The sequence below is a fragment of the Xenopus laevis genome, chromosome 5L (genome assembly GCF_017654675.1).
Source record: "Xenopus laevis strain J_2021 chromosome 5L, Xenopus_laevis_v10.1, whole genome shotgun sequence".
NCBI lineage: Eukaryota > Metazoa > Chordata > Amphibia > Anura > Pipidae > Xenopus > Xenopus laevis.
In genome coordinates, this window is record NC_054379.1 from 163,529,456 (window position 1) to 163,549,974 (window position 20,519).

Sequence of the window (20,519 nt, forward strand, 5' to 3'; positions counted from 1 at the left end):
ATATTCCAAAGTCGCCTGAAACTGGCAGTTGGTTTGGGATATCAGACAGATGAGGAGATTAAAATTCAGTACAATATGTAAAATCCTGGCTGGGTTCTCGTGATTTATCTAATGCACTGCTTTGACAGTGATAAAATGTGAATATATTTGGAAGTCTTATGCATAAATATTGATTCTTTTCTTATTCGGAAAAAGTTGCCATTATCCCGATCCCTACTAAGCTGCATGGTTAAACCTTATTTGAAATAACAGTGCTGCCCCTCACCCACCCAAGCTTAATATTAACTGGTAAACTGCCCTCCACTGGGATACACAAATATGACCAGTGACCTAAAAAACAATTTTATTAACCAATATAATATCTCATAAAGTGCTGGATAAGAAACTTTGCTTTGAAGTGTCCAATTGTCCTTATCTGTGCTCAGACCTTGCAGAGAAACTAGGGGGAACCAGTCACCCCAACCCTATTGAGGTAAGGCTTAGGGTTGGCTACAAGCCTGTTTCTTGGTTATACCACCAACTTCAAAACCCTTTTATAAGATAGTTTCTCTAGCAAGTCTGACTCTGCACAGAGAGGGGCAATGGGGAATATTAATGTGTTGCACCATCAAGCCCACAGCATTCCAACTAATCATTTGCACCCCTAAAGTCACTAAAAATGCATGTTGCTAAGGGTATATGTAATTGCTCTGTAAATGTTTAGGCAACTGGGATAATGGGCAGTAAAGATCATGATTGAGAATGACCCCACTGAATGGAGACGTTCCATAACTATGGGCTGTATATTTCATACGAGTCACAGGCACATCAACGCCATTTTTATTTAGCAAACCCCACTTTAGTCTGTAAGTTGGTGACTAAAAGGTCTGGTTAGAAAATGCTATTGTTTTGGATCTTTAAGATCCACGTGGTGCCCCGGAACAGAATGGGGGTTCTATAGGTAGAGAATAATGAAGGTATAACTACCATATAGAAGCAAATAGTTATGAGCTCTTCTATAACAACCCCCCAATGAAAAAACCCCACTCACTGGCCGCACTTCTACACAGGTGTCTTAGTCCATGGGCTTGTCTAATGGACTAAATGGTAATGTCATTTTGGCCAGAACCACAATCAGCCAATAATGTCGGACCACAATGAACGTAAATAGCCAATCCCACTGTGACTAGTGACCAGCACGGCATTGGAAAGCTCAGTCTAATTCCCAGAGAATGGAGATGAGGAAATGTTTGGCACAAGAACACAATTGGATCTTTACATTAAATCCCAGCCTGAATTAAAGATAATAAGATAATATATATAATACAGATAATAAGCCAATTGCGCAGAATTAGACAATTCCCTCCCATATGTGTGTGTGTTGGGGTTAAACGTAACAATGGCTTTATTCCAGCAGCTTCTCCTGGAGTTTAATGAATTCCTCCATTTTTTCACAGCTAATTCCTGGGTGCCAGCCATTCCCTTCCTCGCTCTGCAGCTAATGGGGGGTTTATGCTACTTTAATATCCCTTTTTGCATTTAAAATCCTGTGATTTTCAGGGATGTTAAGTGTCTGGAGACACTTTCTGATACTTCAGCAGAGATAATAACCGAGTGCTCTTAGATCACATTTCAGACTCTTTAGCAAGTCCTATGACTTTATTCCTGATATTTATAAAGATACTGTTAAAGGCAATGCCAAATGGGGGGGGATTAGGGAAGTTTACCCTCCATGTTTTTTTTGTTTTTTTTTACTCGATCAAAGGATCACAATTGATCCTCCATTGCCCCAATGACACCAATATGGCGCTTGTCAGACATCTCCCCATGCACCACTGCTCTAATAGGGGGACTTTATCCCTCTGCTCTAAACACTTATATCCTAATAATACAGCAGAGAATACCAAAAACTGAAATAACACTACCAAGCATTTCCAATTAACATAACATAATAAGCAACTAATAAGAAGATACAACATACCAAGCGCTGGCTGCCAAGACTCTAGATCATTGGGAAGGCTGAGGATTCTGGGTAGTCTGCCATTAGAGTGGGAGGAGATTGGGTTTGAAAGCAAACAGTACTGATAGTGGTACATGCCATGGAAACATTATATAATCTGACTGAGGCAAGTGTGTGTGTGGACAGAAAAAGAAGCCAGAGTATGTATAGATATCATTAAAGGAGAACTAAACCCTAAAAATTAAATGGCTAAAAATGGCCTATTTTATATAGTGAACTTATTGCACGAGGCTAAAGTTTGAGCTTGTCAATAGCAGCAATGATCCAGGACTTCAAACTTGTCACAGGGGGTCACCATCTTGGAAAGTGTCTGTGACACTCACATGCTCAGTGGGCTCTGATTGGCTGTTGAGAAGCTAAGCTTAGGGCTCGTCACTAATTATCCAGCAGAAAATGAGCTTCCCCTGGCTGTAATATAAGCTGATGCTACAGGTTTGCTGATTATTAAATTCTGATGCTAATTGCACTGGTTTCTGTGCTGCCATGTAGTAATTATGTGTATTAATTACTAATCAGCCTTATATTGTGACATTTCTATTCTATGTGTACTGTATATTGTGAGTGGGTCCCTAAGCTCAGTAAGTGACAGCAGCACAGAGCATGTGCAGTGAATCAGCAGAAAAGAAGATGGGGAGCTACTGGGGCATCTTTGGAGACACAGATCTTTACTGCTAAAGGGTTGTGGTTGCCTTGGGCTGGTGCAGAAACCCCAAACAATGTACAACATTTCTAGCTACTTCTTTAGTTAGGCTTTAGTTCTCCTTTAAGGCTGGAAGCACTTTTAAATTGGAATGCCGAGATGGAGCAGTCTAGTTAATAGGACGTGTGTGTGGGACCTGGGACAGGGGGTTATTGTTGGGATTAATACTGAGAGAGCAAACACAGAGGCTGTGGCACCTGCACAGAACACGACCCTACCAGATAACTGGAAGAACAAGAGACTGCAGTTCTACTGTAAGAGAAACACATATTAAGGACTGAGGAAAGATTGCTAAGGTGCTACGTCTAAGTCTAAGTATTTTCGTGTTTGACCCTTCCCGTAGGCGAATGGTTTCGATCAGTCGTCGTCCAGAGCCTCTGTCTTGATCTCGCCGGTGCCTTGCCGGGCCAGTGCCAAGATGGTGTGATTGACGGCTGCCATTTCCACCGCTAATGAGATTGGGTCTTGATGGTCGCTATGGCTCGTACTGTCGTCCTAAGTATGTAGAGGGGGAAATTAAAGCTGTTAAATGAGAGTTAAAGTAACGAACACAATATATCAAATAAACAGGTATTTCCAGATTGTATTTTTATACATACGCAAAAGTCTCTCATATATTTGCTTAGTTTAAATGGATCTATTAGAAAAAATAATGTAATAAATAATCTACATTCTAGAGATATTTGAAACCAACTGTTAATTACAGGACTTGTATTAAAGAACTTTTATATAAATATCTTTCCTTATCATTTACAGTAGGGGGTACATTATCCCTTATAATACATGAGTGATACTCAGAGTTCCCTGTATAACTCAGCCTGCAGCCTTGTGTCTTTATATGGTCACAGAACAACCCCTCAGTGACTTCTAATATCCTTATCATTTACAGTAGGGGGTACATTATCCCTTATAATACATGAGTGATACTCAGAGTTCCCTGTATAACTCAGCCTGCAGCCTTGTGTCTTTATATGGTCACAGAACAACCCCTCTGTGACTTCTAATATCCTTATCAGTTACAGTAGGGGGTACATTATCCCTTATAATACATGAGTGATACTCAGAGTTCCCTGTATAACTCAGCCTGAAGCCTTGTGCCTTTATATGGTCACAGAAACCCTCGGTGACTTCTAATATCCTTATCAGTTACAGTAGGGGGTACATTATCCCTTATAATACATGAGTGATACTCAGAGTTCACTGTATAACTCAGCCTGCAGCCTTGTGCCTTTATATGGTCACAGAACCGCTCAGTGACTTCTAATATCCTTATTATTTACAGTAGGGGGTACATTATCCCTTATAATACATAAAAAAGTAAAGCCTTTTGAAATAAGAAGGTATTTAGTAGTCTCATGTCATACACACAGCACTGCCTAAATACCATAAGGCATCATGGGAGGAGTCATGCAAATCACTCCTTTATGTCCCTTTGGCCAAGCATGCATGCAGAACCGCTGGTTTTATAGCACAGACACAGCCTGGTAATACTTGAGTGATACTTGGAGTATATGTCAGGGAACTGATGGGGTGAATGCTGAGAATACTAGTTGTCGGCCCCTGGATGTATAACACAATATGAGCTTCCTTTAGTCACAGTTATATCAGTGGTTATTACCCCAGGCCAGTGTAATAAAGGGCTCATGTTCTGTTGTGTTTCATTAAATCATAGAAATAAAGATGCACATTTAGATTTCCTTAGTCCCAATATGGCTGCTCTTAAATCAAGGGAAATGTGCCGGAGAGATGAGGAAGACATTGTTGGGAGATCCCTAATTATTTCTTAGCACTGGCAGAATGAAATGATGCAATTCCAGGTTCTTAATATGAATTATCTAAATATAAGCAAATGAGGAGCTCCTCTCAGCGGCAGCTAGCTGGGAGGGAGTCATAACCAGCAGTGCTCTCATGGGGGGGGGGGGGGCACAAAGGAAAAGCACAGGTCCTCACCTGTTCCGAATAATCATTTCCATCCACGTCGTCGCTGTTTGAATGACCCCCGGGACTCTGTACGTCGATCCCATGGCTCTCCAGGATTGCTGCTTCTTCGAAAAAACCAAATATGGCCCTAATTTATCTGCAATGGTAATGCCAATATTCCTAGGGGGGTGTGAATGAAACTGGCGGGAGACAATTGTATCCATCGATAAAGGGGAAGCAAAGCAAATGTTTGGTAGAGATTAAAGAGGTGAGGAAACTTTTAGTATGTAATAGAATATCCAGTTGCTAGCAACACTGCAATTGGTCTTCTTTATTCATATTTTAGAGTTTCTGAGTTATTTGCCTTTTTTCCTCTGACTCTTTTCAGCATTCAAACAGGGGGTCATTGACCCCATCTAAAAAACAAATGCTCTGTAAGGCAACAAAAATTTATTGTTATTGCTACTTTTAATTGCTCATCAGTCTAAGTAGGCCTCTCCTATTCATATTCCAGTCTCTTATTCAAATCAATGCATGGTTACTAGGGTCATTTTTTAATTGTTTAATTTCTGAATTATTTGTCTTCTTCTTCTTTCAAATGGGGGTCACTGACCCCATCTAAAGGCTAAATATCTATTGTAATTGCTACTTTTTATTACTTTTTTTTTCTATTCAGGTCTCTCCTATTCAGATTCCAGTCTCTTATTCCAGTCAATGCATGGTTGCCAGGATAATTTGGACCCTAGCAACCAGATTTCTGTAATTGCAAACTGGAGAGCTGCTGAATAAAAAGCTTAATAACTAAAAAAAATTGTCTCGGAATATCCCTCTGTACATCATACTAAAATTAAACTCAAAGGCAAATCACCCCTTTAAGAGCAAAAGAATCACTCTGCGTATGGCCCTTACAGTGCTGCTTGTGTTGGTCTAGGAGGCAAATCTGCCCGGGAAGCCACAAAGTAACAGCGCTGTGGCCCATGATAAGCAGGGCAGGCATAATGAAAGATGGCTGCAGGAATAGAGAGACTGAACAAACTATAGAGGACAATGATATAGGGGTGTTAAGGTGCAGATTGTGTTGTGTGTCCTGGCACATTACCAATGTTGGCTCGTCTTTTTATCTCCTTCCTCCTATTAGCGAACCAGTTGTACACTTTCAGGGAGGTGACCCGCTCCAGATCCGACAGTTTCTTGCCTGGAGAAACACAGAGAGAAAACACAATGAATCAAGACACTGGGGATCAATTACAATGTGTAAGTGTATGACCCACCCCAAAAGCACCCAATATGGTGACTACTGCTTCTCATCTACACTAGCCCTTTATTGCAATTTGACTGTCACCCCCCACTTTGGTGGTGGGGGCCCTGTACCTACAATCGGCTTTACCCAGTGGTAAATATTCTTATTTTATAATGATCCTCTAATACTCGCCTTCCATTCTTGTACCACAACTTCTTCCAGGCTCCTGGGTAGGGATGCACCGAATCCACTATTTTGGATTCGGCCGAACCCCGAATCCTTTGCTAAAGATTTGGCCGAATACTGAACCAAATCTGAACCCTAATTTGCATATGAAACCATTTTTTACTTCCTTGTTTTCTGACAAAAAGTCACATGATTGCCCTCCCCACCCCTAATGTGCATATGCAAATTAGGATTAGGTTTGGCTGGGCAGAAGGATTCAGCTGAATCCGAATCCTGCTGAAAAAGACAGAATCTTGAACCGAATCCTTGAACCGATAAGGGAGCGGACATCACCGCATTGTTTGTAGGTTAGTTACTAAAAGAGCAGTCCTCCAGGCAGTAGTACTGCTCTTTGAGTAACTACCCTACAAACAATACGGTGATGTACACTGCAAATAATTGACTCTACAATATAAAATGTCATTCCTGAACCAGCAAGTGTATTTAGTATTAATATTGGTGTGTAGGTGCATCTCAGGTCATTTTGCCTGGTCATGTGCTTTCAGAAAGAGCCAGCACTTTAGGATGGAACTGCTTTCTGGCAGGCTGTTGTTTCTCCTACTCAATGTAACTGAATACCGTGTCTCAGCAGGACCTGGATTTTACTATTGAGTGTTGTTCTTAGATCTACCAGGCAGCTGTTATCTTGTGTTAGGGAGCTGTTATCTGGTTACCTTCCGATTGTTCTGTTATTAGGCTGCTGGGGGGGAAAAGGAGGGTGTGATATCACTCGAACTTGCAGTACAGCAGTAAAGAGTGAGCACAAGTCACATGACGACTGGGGGCAGCTGGGAAACTGACAATATGTCTAGCCCCATGTCAGATTTCAAAATTGAATATTAAAAAAATTCGGTTTGCTCTTTTGAGAAATGGATTTCAGTGCAGAATTCTGCTGGAGTAGCACTATTAACTGATGTGTTTTGACATTTTTTTTTCCCATGACAGTATCCCTTTAAGGACAAGTTCCCCTTTGATAGTGCCAAAGCCACTGTAACCTTGAGAGTGCAAGAGTGCAGCAGATGGGTGAGTCTGTATGTAGCGAGCATTCTCCCGTCACTGTACAAGCCAAGCGGCCTGGCACCGAGCACCCTGGCACCCTACCAAGGCCTTTAATAGCAAATGAATTATTGTGCAGACATGAATTATGCAGATAGCCGTGATTTCTACTTCACATTTCAAGGTCTTTGCTGAATAATATGTAAAGATAAACAAACCGTCTACTATCTGCATTAACAGGTGCATTAACTCGGGGACATGACTGCACAACAACAGGAGGTCAGGGACGCAAACATCCGTCTGCCTGGGATCCTCTATTGAGAGATTTCTGTGCTGCCTGTGCTTCCTCTCCAGATCAACCCTTTCCACTCTCTGCACCCCTTCATCACTGGTTTAAATCATTTATTTAAAGGGCCGGTAAACACCAAAAGATAAGAGGTCTTTGCATGCATTAAAACATGTACTAGAGGTATGGGATCAGTTATCCAGAAAGCTCCAAATTACAGAAAGGCCGTCTCCCATAGACTACATTATATACAAATAATCCAGATTTTAAAAAATGATTTCCTTTTTCTCTGTAATAATAAAACAGTACCTTTTACAGGTATGGGATCCGTTATTTGGAAATGCATTTCCAGAAAGCTCCAAATTACGGAAAGGCTGTCTCCCATAGTCTGCATTATATCCAAATTTTAAAAAGATTATTTCCTTGTAGTAATAAAACAGTACCTTGTACAGCTATGGGATCTGTTATGCGGAAACCCATTTTCCAGAAAGCTCCGAAATATGCAAAGGCCGTCTCCCATAGACTCCATTTTAGTCAAATAATCTAAATTTTTAAAAATGATTTCCTTTTCCTCTGTAATAATAAAACAGTAGCTTGTACTTGATCCCAACTAAGATATAATTAATCCTTATTGGAAGCAAAACCAGCCTATTGGGTTTATTTAATGTTTATATGATTTTCTAGTAGACTTTAGGTTTGGAGATTTAAATTACGAAAGATCAGTTATCCAGAAAGCTCCAGGTCCCGAGCATTCTGGATAACAGTTCGCATACCTGTTCTTGATCCCAACTAAGATATAATTAATCCTTATTGGAGGCAAAACCAGCCTATTGGGTTTATTTAATGCTTACATGATTTTCTAGTAGACTTCAAATATGAAGAACTAAATTACGGAAAGATCAGTTATCCAGAAAGTCCCGAGCATTCTGGATAACAGGTCTCATACCTGTTCTTGATCCCAACTAAGATATAATTAATCCTTATTGGAGGCTAAACCAGCCTATTGGGTTTATTTAATGTTTACATGATTTTCTAGTAGACTGCAGGTATGACAATCTAAATTACGGAAAGATCAGTTATCCAGAAAGCCCAAGGTCCCGAACTGAATAACAGCTCCCATACCTGTTTATGAAGATATTGCTCTAGCTCTTTATCATCTTCCACAGACCAATGAGATTCTTGCGGCCATTATTCCAGTTTATAATAAGTTTAAATAGAATAAGTTTATAATTTCAGCCAATCAGATTCATTTGCTCAATTCTGTCACATATATTCCCTTCTCGGATGCTGTAAAACGATCCAGAAACCGCCGATTCCGTTGCTGATGTCATCGCGTGCTGAACTCACCTGGTTTCTGTATAACAGCGTTGCAGGCGTTTGCAATCTCCTCTCGCTTGGCCTCGTCCGGGTACTGGTTCTCATTAAAATAGCTGGAAAATACAAGTGTTAAATATTAGAGCAGCGCAGAGATAAAGGCAAAGTACAGCCCCAACTGGGCGAGATACCGGAAACTTCCCGCATACTTTTCTGACATCACTGAGGATTTGTGGGACACAGATGAGAAAGATATTTTGGGGCAGCAGCCAAATGGTTTCCTGATATCCTTTTAAATGAAAAGCATTCCGTATGTTAACCCATTGGTGGCCAAATACTCGCTGCTTTGCTTTAACAGTAGAGCTAATGAAACCTGTATCTGTCTGGCTGTTTTTATTCTCTGCACTGCTGATTCTGACTCCTAATTCAACGCAGCGGAAACCAGATCATTAACACATCTGGAAGAGAACGGATTTCTGCTACATTTTTTTTTAAAGAGTCGGAAACAGAAAATAGAAAGGGAGATACAGACATGGCTTTTCAATTATATGTAACATATACTGCAACTTTAAAACCTGTGAAAAACTGAAATTAAAGGGGTAGTCTACCATTAAATTAAAGAGATGTTTCAGCTTTGATGTAACTTTTTAGTATGTTATGGACAATTCCTAGCAACTTTGCAATTGGTCTTCACTATTTATACGTTTATATTTTTTGAGTTATTTGCCTATACTTCAGACCCTTTCCAGCTTTCAAATGGGGGTCACTGACCCCATCTAAAAGGAAATGCTCTGTAAGGCTATTGCTTGTATTGTTTATGGATGCACTGGATCCAGGATTCGGCCTTTTTCAGCAGGATTCTGATGACGACGAATCCTTCTAACCCGGCCGAACCGAAACCTAACTTGCATATGCAAATTAGGATTCGGATCTGGTTATCGCCCGAATCTTTTGCAGGTTCAGACAAATCCAAAATAGTGGATTCGGTGCATCCCTAGTATTGTTATTGCTCATCTTTCTATTCAGGCTTCTCCTATTCATATTCCAGTCTCATCCAAATCAGAGCATGGTTGCTAGGGGAATTTGGACCCTAGCAACCAGAGTGCTGAAATTGCAATCTGGTGAGCTACCGAATAAAAAGCTAAAAACCACAAATAATAAAAAAAAAATGAAAACCAAATGCAAATTGTCTCAGAATATCACTCTCTACAACATACTAACAGTTCATTTAAAGGTGAACAACCCCTTTAACTTTCAATACGATGCAGTAGCATTCTGAGACAGATTGCAATTGCGCTTTGTTTTTGTTTTTTTACTTATACTTTTTATTTATTTTATTTCTGTTCAGCATCTCTCCAGTTTGGAGTTCAGCATCTATCTGGTGTCCGGGTCCAATTGACCCCAGCAACCAGGCAGTGGCATGAATGAGAGACTGGAAGATGAATAGGAGAGGAGGACCTGAATATAAAGATGAAATTATATAAATCAGCAGCATTGTAGCCTCACAGAGCCATAGCTCCTGGCTGCCGGGGTCAGTGACCCCCATCTGCCGGCTGGAAAGAGGTAAATAATTAAAAAATGACTATTGAGAGCAACTGGAAAGTTAGTAACTAATAGAACTAATATATTAGCCTGACATAATGCCTGGGCCTGTTGATGACAGGCAGTTGTTGTATCTAAAGGTTCAGAGGAGTGTTGACTTGGGTAAAGGTGGCCATACACGGGCCGATAAAAGCTGCCGACAGACCGAGTCGGCAGCTTCTTGGCCCATCTATGGGGCCCTCCGACGGGCTTCCCCGATCGATATTTGGCCAGCCAGATGTCAATCGGACGGGACTAAAAATCCCATCGGATCGCGGCTGCATCTGTTCGTTGATGCGGTCCCACGATCCGACCGCCTTTAGCCAATGTTAGGGCCAACGATCGGATCAGCCCGATATTGCCCACCTCAAGGTGGGAGAGATCCGCTCGTCATTGCCAAACCTTTAGACGTGCCTATGAACATGAAAGAGGATCTAAACCAAAAATGAGTCGATTAGTAGCCGAGTAGATTTAGTGATTCTCTGAGCACTTTTGCAATTGTTTTCCATTCCATGTGTTTTATTACACACTAGCAGCTTTAGACTACTAATACCAGGCTTTTAGTTCCATAGCCAGAGAATCAGCACCTGTACAATAAGTACACACATATGTGCACTCTGGTCTGCAAACACCTCCTAAATCAAAAGCCTGGTATTAGCGCTCTAAAACTGCAGAAACCATTACAACTGTGTTTCGATTCCTTTTAAAAGTACACCCTCTGCTTTAGACTGCTCTCCAGCCAATCAATCTTTTCTTATTCTATTGAGATGCTTCTACCGGGAACTCTGAAATTCAAACTCTGTTGGAAGGAGTTATTCAAGATTTCCCCCTTTCCTTCGAGCCTCTGTTCCTCAGCGCTGTGTGCAGGACTAAATTGGATCCAGTACATTTTATGATCAAGGTATAATGTTATTACACCAGACACTTGGCCAGCGGCCACGGTACATGCAATGCCCAAAACCGGCTTCTAATGCTTTTGGAAGAGAAACAATCAATAGGAGACGGCAGGGTTAGCTAAACCAATAATAACAGCACGGCTGGGCCCAATCTCGTTATTTAACACTACGTTTCTCTGATCCCTCCTGTCTGATACTGGGAGCTGCAGAGAGAGACCGGGCTCTACCAATAAGAAGATGGGGTCTCTGGAGACATTATTGCCATTATGGGTGCAAACAAGGAACTCCCATCTTCTTAATGGTTGGGTCAGTTAAAAGGAAAATGAAAAAGAAATATATCTCCAATATACTGTAATTAAAAAATGTCTACCGTTTTTATAAGAAACCCGACTGTATGCAGTGAGATTCTCCCTTCATTTACTTGCTCTGACTGCTGCAAATAGGAAACTTCAGTCGGTCCCTAAAACGGCTCTGCAGGGAAAGGATCATACTTTCAAACAGCAGGGGGGAGGGACTTCCCAGAACTCGAGCAGCTTTGTTCGTTTCCCTGTAGAGCAGCTGGCGACCATGTAGAGATTGATATCTGCAGCAGTCAGAGCAAGTAAATGAAGGGAAAATTTCACTGCCTACAGTCTACAGTCAAGTTTCTTATAAAAATTGTACAGATTTTATAATTGAAGTATATTGGGGATAGGTTTCTTTTTCAGTTAAAGTAAAAATGGGATTTTATTTTTTGCCTTTACATCCTCTTTAAGGTTTCCAACCGCAGCTGCAGGGACAAAAATCATGGAGCCAGATTTAAACAGATAAACAGATTCTATTTTGAGGATTTTTTTTCAGCCACTGATTCTGCAGAGTTGGAGAAAGTTTGTATTAAACGATACATAAACTATAAAATCCACATTCGATTACACAGGACCCAGTGCAGTCTGTATATTCTGATCAGTCTTGTTGTATCGGCTTCTGGCAGATATTATTTAACTTGTGCTTTTTTGATAATTTAGGAGGATCCCTAATGCAGCCCAGACCACACTGAGCATGTGCACAGTCTTGGTCCTGCAAAAATGTTTAATAAAGTAACAAGATGGTGACCCCGTGGGCAACTTTGAAAGCATAAATCATTTGTTTGATTATGTTTGTGGTGCAGTAAGTTCATGTTTATGTTTAGTATACAAAATACAGCATTTCTAGCCTTATTCTATTTTAGACTTTACTTCCCCTTTAATAAGTATGGTTTCCGATCTATGACAAACATAGATAGCACAGTAAAGCGGTTGCCTAGGGACGTACCTTTCCATCACAGCCAAGCACTCCTTCCTCCAGGTAAAGCGACTTCCCCTCCGTAACCTAAAGGTACCAGAAGTAGCGGTGACGGGAGGTGGGGTCTGTCTCCATTCTGCGTCTGTGTCTATGGGGATAGGGGCAGGTCGCATGCTTAGTGTTGCACCTGGAAACCAAGGAGGGGGAAACAAAAGTGACCAGCAGGGTTTGCATGTGGCTTCTTGGGTAATAATTGGAACCACCAGTCTTGATTGAACCTATGATTAAAGGACATGTAAACCCCCCACGCAAAAATGTAATCACTGAAGAGTCTCTTTGAAATCTCTAAATACCTGCTACTCTGGTTATTCAAAGGTTAATAGTAAGGCTGCAGCATCCCCTTAATCACTTAGGATTCCTTCTGCTCCTCTAACCCACTCTGACCCTCCCTCAAGAATTTCCTTTGGCTCCTGTTGGCTCATGAGCATGCTCAATTCTTCTCAACTCAGATTAATAAAGTAAACCCCATATGGCGGTCCCTAACTTGTTTGCCTTTTGGCCATAGTATAAAAAGTCTTACTTCTCTGCATAGTAGCATTATCCGTGAATCAGCGTATGTTGAACCTTGGTTTCAGTGTGAAGGATCTATCCTCCCCCGCCATTATGTGGCTTTTTGTACATTGTATTGTTGCAGGAAGCTGTAGCTGAGCTTCATGTGGTTTTTAATAGCACCCCATACCCCCCCTTAAACTAATGGGGCCCTATACTTTTAAAAATGGGCATTGGTTTGAACAATTCCTCTCCCTTAAAAGCCACATACTGGTGGGGGAGGATAGATCCTTTACACTGAAACCAAGGTTCAACATACACTGATTCACAGATAATGCTACTATGCAGAGAAGTAAGACTTTTTATACTATGGCTGAAAGTCAAACAAGTTAGGGACCGCCATATGGGGTTTACCTTGATGTGGTAATGTGGCTTTTCAACTTTATGATCATAACTTTGTAACTAAAAAACCCCTGTTTTGTAAACTTACTTTTGAGACAGGGGACAAGGGAATGTGCATTAAAACTAGCACTTCAATTATACTTAAAGGGATACTGTCATGGGAAAAAATTTTTTTTCAAAATGAATCAGTTAATAGTGCTGCTCCAGCAGAATTCTGCAATGAAATCAATTTCTCAAAAGAGCAAACAGATTTTTGTACATTCAATTTTGAAATCTGACATGGGGCTAGACATATTGTCAATTTCCCAGCTGCCCCAAGTCATGTGACTTGTGCTCTGATAAACTTCAATCACTCTTTACTGCTGTACTGCAAGTTGGAGTGATATCACACCCCTTCCTCCCCCCCCCCAGCAGCCAAACAAAGGAACAATGGGAAGGTAACCAGATAGCAGCTCCCTAACACAAGATAACAGCTGCCTGGTAGATCTAAGAACAACACTCAATAGTAAAAACCCACGTCCCACTGAGACACATTCAGTTACACTGAGAAGGAAAAACAGCAGCCTGCCAGAAAGCATTTCTCTCCTAAAGTGCAGGCACAAGTCACATGACCAGGGGCAGCTGGGAAATTGACAAAATGTCTAGCACCATGTCAGATTTCAAAATTTAATATAAAAAAAAATCTGTTTGCTCTTTTGAGAAATGGATTTCAGTGCAGAATTCTGCTGGAGCAGCACTATTAACTGATTCATTTTTTTAAAAAAATGTTTTCCCATGACAGTATCCCTTTAAATATATTATTACTTAGCCTTTAGAGTGCTTCCACACCCCCATTTTGTACATTGTCTTTTTTCAACCTAACTTACTAGGTTACTATTTCCTTGCCAAATGCCCTCTTTATCCTGTGTGAATACAAGGCCCAATGGTTTAGCTACTGTGATAGTTAAAAGGATAAAAGACAGGGAAAAGGCATCGGATCCGCTAATGAATGAGTTCTAACAGAGGTGATCCAATGATCAGCAGTGGGGTCGTTAGCTCTGCATGCTGGCTATCATCTCTTCAGGATAAAAGAAGGAAATGGGGGGTAATTAGAGGAACAGACAGATTACATGACATTAGGGACGAGCCCTTGTTTGCCGGGAGGTCTCTGGGTGCAGTTCATACAGAATATGAGGAGTCTTGCTTCTAGCAGGCAGCAATGTGATTACGGGAGCTGCACAGCATCAGGCTGCCTAATTGGTTGGAAATGTGATTTACTAACCCCACAAGGTACTGCTGCAGATGAAATCACGAGCATTGTTTGAGCTTCCGAGAAACAGAGAACAACTCATTGTATTGTGCAAAAATATTGCCCTGGGTGCACGGCGGCCACTTAAGACTACAAGTCAGCAGAATACGAGCAGAAAATCAGTGTCGGACCCAATAATGTAATGTGGTGTTTACCCCCGGCACTGAAATATGGATGACTGGCCCAAGCACGCAGCATGCACAAAATGCATCAGCAACTGCCTCCAATATTTCTCAATAAATGCTCTGGAACACTTGGAACCCTTTTACCCCCCCCCCCCAGTGTTTTCTATTTGAGGATTTCAAATCCTCCTAGGTTTTATTGTGGGGGTACTGGGCACCAAACAGGTTTATTTTGTTATGGGGAAAACATTATTATTAACATTGGAATAAGCCAAACACAGGCCCCTGAGCAAATACTAACAGAAAGGAATCCCCAAACTGTAAGGCTGCTACAAAGCATGGCTTGGGATAATACAGACTGAAGGCCAGTTAGGGGGAGATTTGGGGTGAGTGCTTATGTGTACCCTGGGTACCCCTGGAACTATAGCAGGGTGACTGTTACCCCAATGTTTCTATATATCTGTAAACTTGTATAGAAACATTGGGGTAACAGTCACCCCTAAGGGGCCCAGTCTGAAGGTCAGTTAGGGGGAGATTTGGGGTGAGTGCTTATTTGTACCCTGGGTACCCCTGGAACTATAGCAGGGTGACACCCCAATGTTTCTATATATCTGTAACCTTGTTATGAGCTGAGGGGGTCCAGTCTGAAGGTCAGTTAGGGGGAGATTTGGGGTGAGTGCTTATTTGTACCCTGGGTACCCCTGGAACTATAGCAGGGTGACACCCCAATGTTTCTTTATATCTGTAACCTTGTTATGAGCTGAGGGGGTCCAGTCTGAAGGTCAGTTAGGGGGAGATTTGGGGTGAGTGCTTATTTGTACCCTGGGTACCCCTGGAACTATAGCAGGGTGACTGTTACCCCAATGTTTCTATATATCTGTAACCTTGTTATGAGCTAAGGGGGCCCAGTCTGAAGGTCAGTTAGGGGGAGATTTGGGGTGAGTGCTTATTTGTACCCTGGGTACCCCTGGAACTATAGCAGGGTGACACCCCAATGTTTCTTTATATCTGTAACCTTGTTATGAGCTGAGGGGGTCCAGTCTGAAGGTCAGTTAGGGGGAGATTTGGGGTGAGTGCTTATGTGTACCCTGGGTACCCCTGGAACTAAAGCAGGGTGACACCCCAATGTTTCTATATATCTGTAACCTTGTTATGAGCTAAGGGGGCCCAGTCTGAAGGTCAGTTAGGGGGAGATTTGGGGTGAGTGTTTATTTGTGCCCTGGGTAACCCTGGAACTATAGCAGGGTGACTGTTACCCCAATGTTTCTATATATCTGTAACCTTGTTATGAGCTAAGGGGGCCCAGCCTGAAGGCCAGTTAGGGGGAGATTTGGGGTGAGTGTTTATTTGTACCCTGGGTACCCCTGGAAATATAGCAGGGTGACTGTTACCCCAATGTTTCTATATATCTGTAACCTTGTTATGAGCTAAGGGGGCCCAGTCTGAAGGCCAGTTAGTGGGAGATTTGGGGTGAGTGCTTATTTGTGTACTGGGTACCCCTGGAACTATAGCAGGGTGACACCCCAATGTTTCTATATATCTGTAACCTTGTTATGAGCTAATGGGAACCAGCCTGAAGGTCAGTTAGGGGGAGATTTGGGTTGAGTGCTTATTTGTACCCTGGGTACCCCTGGAACTATAGCAGGGTGACTGTTACCCAATGTTTCTATATATCTGTAACCTTGTTATGAGCTAAGGGGGCCCAGCCTGAAGGCCAGTTAGGGGGAGATTTGGGGTGAGTGCTCATTTGGGCCCTGGGTACCCCTGGAACTATAGCAGGGTTATACTTTCACCAGTGATTTTATATGAGAAACACAAGTTGGGCTACAAACATTACATTCTTTACAATACTCAAGTTTTAGAGAAATGCTCTATACATTTACCAGGGTTAGTTTTCTCCAGCTGGTACCATCGGTAAAACGCCCTTTTCTTCTGCTCACTCAGGTCGGAGCCTTGCTGCAGCAGCCAGTGAGAGATCCTGCTCTGACTGATACCTGAAGCACAGAAAACCCTCTTAAAGGAAAACTATACCTCCAAAATGAACACTTAAGCAACAGATAGTTCATATCATATTAAGTGGCTTATTAAAGAATCTTACCAAACTGGAATATATATTTAAGTAACTATTGCCCTTTTACATCTCTTGCCTTGAGCCACCATTTCGTGATGGTCTGTGTGCTGCCTCAGAGATCACATGACCAGATATACTACAACTCTAACTGTAACAGGAAGAAGTGTGGAAACAAAAGACACAATTCTGTCTGTTAATTGGCTCATGTGACCTAACATGTATGGTTTGTTGGTATGTTTGTGAGTACAGTGAATCCTATGATCCCAGGGGGCGGCCCTTATTTTTTAAAATGGCAATTTTCTATTTATGATTACCCAATGGCACATACTACTAGAAAAGTATATTATTATGAAAATGGTTTATTTACATGAAGCAGGATTTTACACATGACCTGTTTTATGCAATATCTTTTTATAGAGACCTACATTGTTTGGGGGGTATAGTTTTCCTTTAAACAACCCACATCACACATGGGGGGCATTTCCCATTAGTTCCCCTTTAATCTGCTTAAAAATGTTACTTTAAAATCGTGCAAGAGAGAAAGGAAAACGTGCCAAAACTGAATTTATGAATCCATAAATGTATCATGATGTTTAGGACAATGGGTCTTAAATCTCAGGCATAAACAACCATGTTAAATCCAGCAACTGGGAAACATCTGGGGTATCTGGGGGGCACAGAGACGGAGGACTTTCTTACCAGTCACTTGTGCAACCACGGCTTGGGATATTCTTCTGTTGGCAAGAAATGCCTTGATTTCTTCTTTGATGACACTGCTATCCCTCCTGTGACAGACAGACAGACAGTTGAAGTGTGATGTCTATCATTGTGATACAGGCCGATGCACAAGATATGAAATCCTAATGGACAACGGCCATATCTTAGTGGGGCTGGATCTGTCAAAGGGAAACAATAGGGCAGCTCCCACCCAAATGTATAAATACAAATATACAAGGAATAATTTTAAATACAACATAAGCTCTGTTATTTTAACTTACTAATGAATGAATTAAATGCAAACAGAAAGAGAAGCAGCATTGTTGCACGGAATAAGATATACACTGACACAGTGTAGATAACATTTATTTATTATTCCAATGTTTCCGTCTTCCTTGAGACCGAAACGTTGGAATAATAAATAAACGTTAACTCATTTTTTTTACCATATTTTAAGTCCTGTCAGTGCCTTGCTTTAAATGATGTTCATGACTTTTCAGCAGAGCGCACCCAGGCTTTTTCTCCAGTAAATATGCAACAAATCCACTATTTTGGATTCGGATGAACCCCTGAATCCTTTGCGAAAGATTCGGCTGAATAACGAACCAAACCCTAATTTGCATATGCAAATTAGGGGTGGGAAGGGGGAAACATTTTTTACTTCCTTGTTTTGTGACAAAAAAGTCACGCGATATCCCTCCTCCCCGATCCCTAATTTGCATATGCAAATTATGATTTGGTTCGTTATCCAGCTGAATCCTGAATTCGGTGCATTGGCCACAATACAAGTATATATATATATATATATATATGAGAAAAAGAGGCTAAATAATGGAAGAATAGAGTCTATTATGTAGAGACTAGGAGATTAAAGAGATTGAGTGAGGAGAGGAGGTATAATAGTTTGGGAAGTGGGTCCTCAGCCTAAGGTCTCTGGTGGGCCCCTGGCATCCCAGTCCGACACTGAGTAATTGCCTATAATTTAACCCATCAGAAACCCCAGGCCAAGCAGAGGAACCAGCAGCCATAAAGTCAGTGCATATATGGAATAAAAGGTGAGATTACCCCGAGGCCCTGCATTGGTGAGGGTATTTACGCAGCCGAGAGCCTAAGCCGGTACCTGGCATAATAAATGGCGTTGGAAAATGTGAATTCGTCACATTAAAGTGGATTGTGGGGCGATTTCCAAAAATGGGTTAGAAATGGAAATAATAGGAGCGAGCAGAGCCAGGGGCCAAGCCAGGAAAGAGAAATGGCATAAAGCATCCGACTGCTTGACATTTCTTTTAATGAGTGTCATATCTGATCAGAAGTGTCATAACAGCAGGATGGATGAGGGTAATTGTAGGCACCGTGAATAAGGTGTATGACTGCCATATGGCATGGAGAATGTTTCATTACTGACGGGAGACATCAATCTTTTACTTCCACATAAAAACCTGAGCCGTAAAATTAGATGGAGGGGAGAAAAAGCAGGATTTAAAGCAGCAGCAGCGCTGGGGTAATTTATTGGTAAATAATTCAGGAGTCGCTCGGCAGAGAAACAAAACAAAGTCATGTAAGCGCTGGATCTGCTGCGGCCGCTTATTACGGGGAGTCGGGGGACATGCAATTTAACCCCAAATGTACTGCCGCTAAACACAAGCCCCTCACTGTGGTATTATCTGTGGGACCAATGGGTGCTGCCGCTTCCTGATTGGCCCCACAAACACTGGGCTTGGGGCCACAGCAGAATTTAAACCTGTTCTACAGGGGGACAAGTGCTATTTAATAATATATTCACAATAATAGTGGGGTCTGGACAGTACAAACAGATTGTGACATTAACTGTGGTTTACATTAAAGGGGTGGTTCACCTTTAAATTAACCTTTAGTATAATGTAGAGAGTCACATTCTGAGACAATTTGCAACTTATTATTATTTCTGGCTTTAGCTTTTAATCCAGCAGCTCTCCAGTTTGCGATTTCTGCAATCTAGTAACTAGGGTCCAAATTCCCCTAGCAACCATGCACTGATTTGAATAGGAGACTGGAATATAACTATGAATATGACGAGTAATAAAAAGTAGCAATAACAATACATTTGTAGCCTTACAGAGCATTCCTTTTTAGATGGGGTCAGTGACCCCCATTTGAATGCTGGAAAGAATAAGAAGAAAAAGGCAAATAATTTAAAAAACATAAAAAAATTAAATAATGAAGTTGCTTGAAAAGTTGCTTAGAATTGGCCATTTTATAACTTACTAAAAATTAACGGAAAGGTGAACCACCCCTTTAAAGGGCATGTTAAGGGAAAAAAACAAAAAACAATGTTTACTTTCTTTAATGAAAAAGAAACCTATCTCCAATATACTTTAATTAAAAAATGTGTACCGTTTTTATAAGAAACCTGACTGTATGCAGTGAAATTCTCCCTTCATTTACTGCTGTGGATAGGAATTGGCAGACGGTCCCTAACTGCTGAGCAGGGAAACAATCATACTTATGAACAGCAGGGGGAGCCCCCGCCTTACTTCCCAGCCATGCAGAACTCAAGCAGCTTTGTTTGTTTCCCTGTAGAGCAGTAGGCGACTGTGTAGAGATTTGTATTGGATTTTATTTTTGCCTTTACACCCCCTTTACTGTTTCCAACTCCAGCTGCAGGGACAAAGATCATGGAACCAGATTTAAACAGATAAACTGGGATTCTATTTGGAGGATTATTTTGCTGCAGCCACTGGTTCTGCAGAGTTGGAGAAAGTTTGTATTAAACAATACAAAAACTATAAAATCCACATTACATGACAACACAGGACCCAGTGCAGTCTGTATATTCTCATTATTAATCAGTCTTGCTGTATCGGCTTCTGGCAGATATTATTTGACTTGTGCTGTTTTGATCCCTAAGCAGCCCAGACCACACTGAGCATGTGCACAGTCTTGGTCTTGCAAAGATGTATAAAATAACAAAGTT

General features: G+C 41.4%; 1 protein-coding gene across 2 annotated transcripts in view; it reads right to left on the reverse strand.

Annotated features, from left to right (window-relative positions):
* Window positions 1-1,723: 1,723 nt before the first annotated feature.
* Window positions 1,724-20,519, reverse strand: part of hmbox1.L (homeobox containing 1 L homeolog) — a gene marked incomplete at its 5' end in the record, with an annotated part of 52,143 nt that continues 33,347 nt past the window's right edge. Inside the window, 7 exon segments of one of the 2 annotated variants that reach the window (NM_001093483.1) lie at window positions 1,724-3,194; window positions 4,650-4,738; window positions 5,719-5,814; window positions 8,714-8,796; window positions 12,448-12,604; window positions 16,662-16,772; window positions 17,549-17,634. In NM_001093483.1, coding sequence (NP_001086952.1) covers window positions 3,057-3,194; window positions 4,650-4,738; window positions 5,719-5,814; window positions 8,714-8,796; window positions 12,448-12,604; window positions 16,662-16,772; window positions 17,549-17,634 — 760 coding nt within the window. In that variant the 3' untranslated portion in view covers window positions 1,724-3,056. 2 annotated transcript variants of the gene reach the window in all.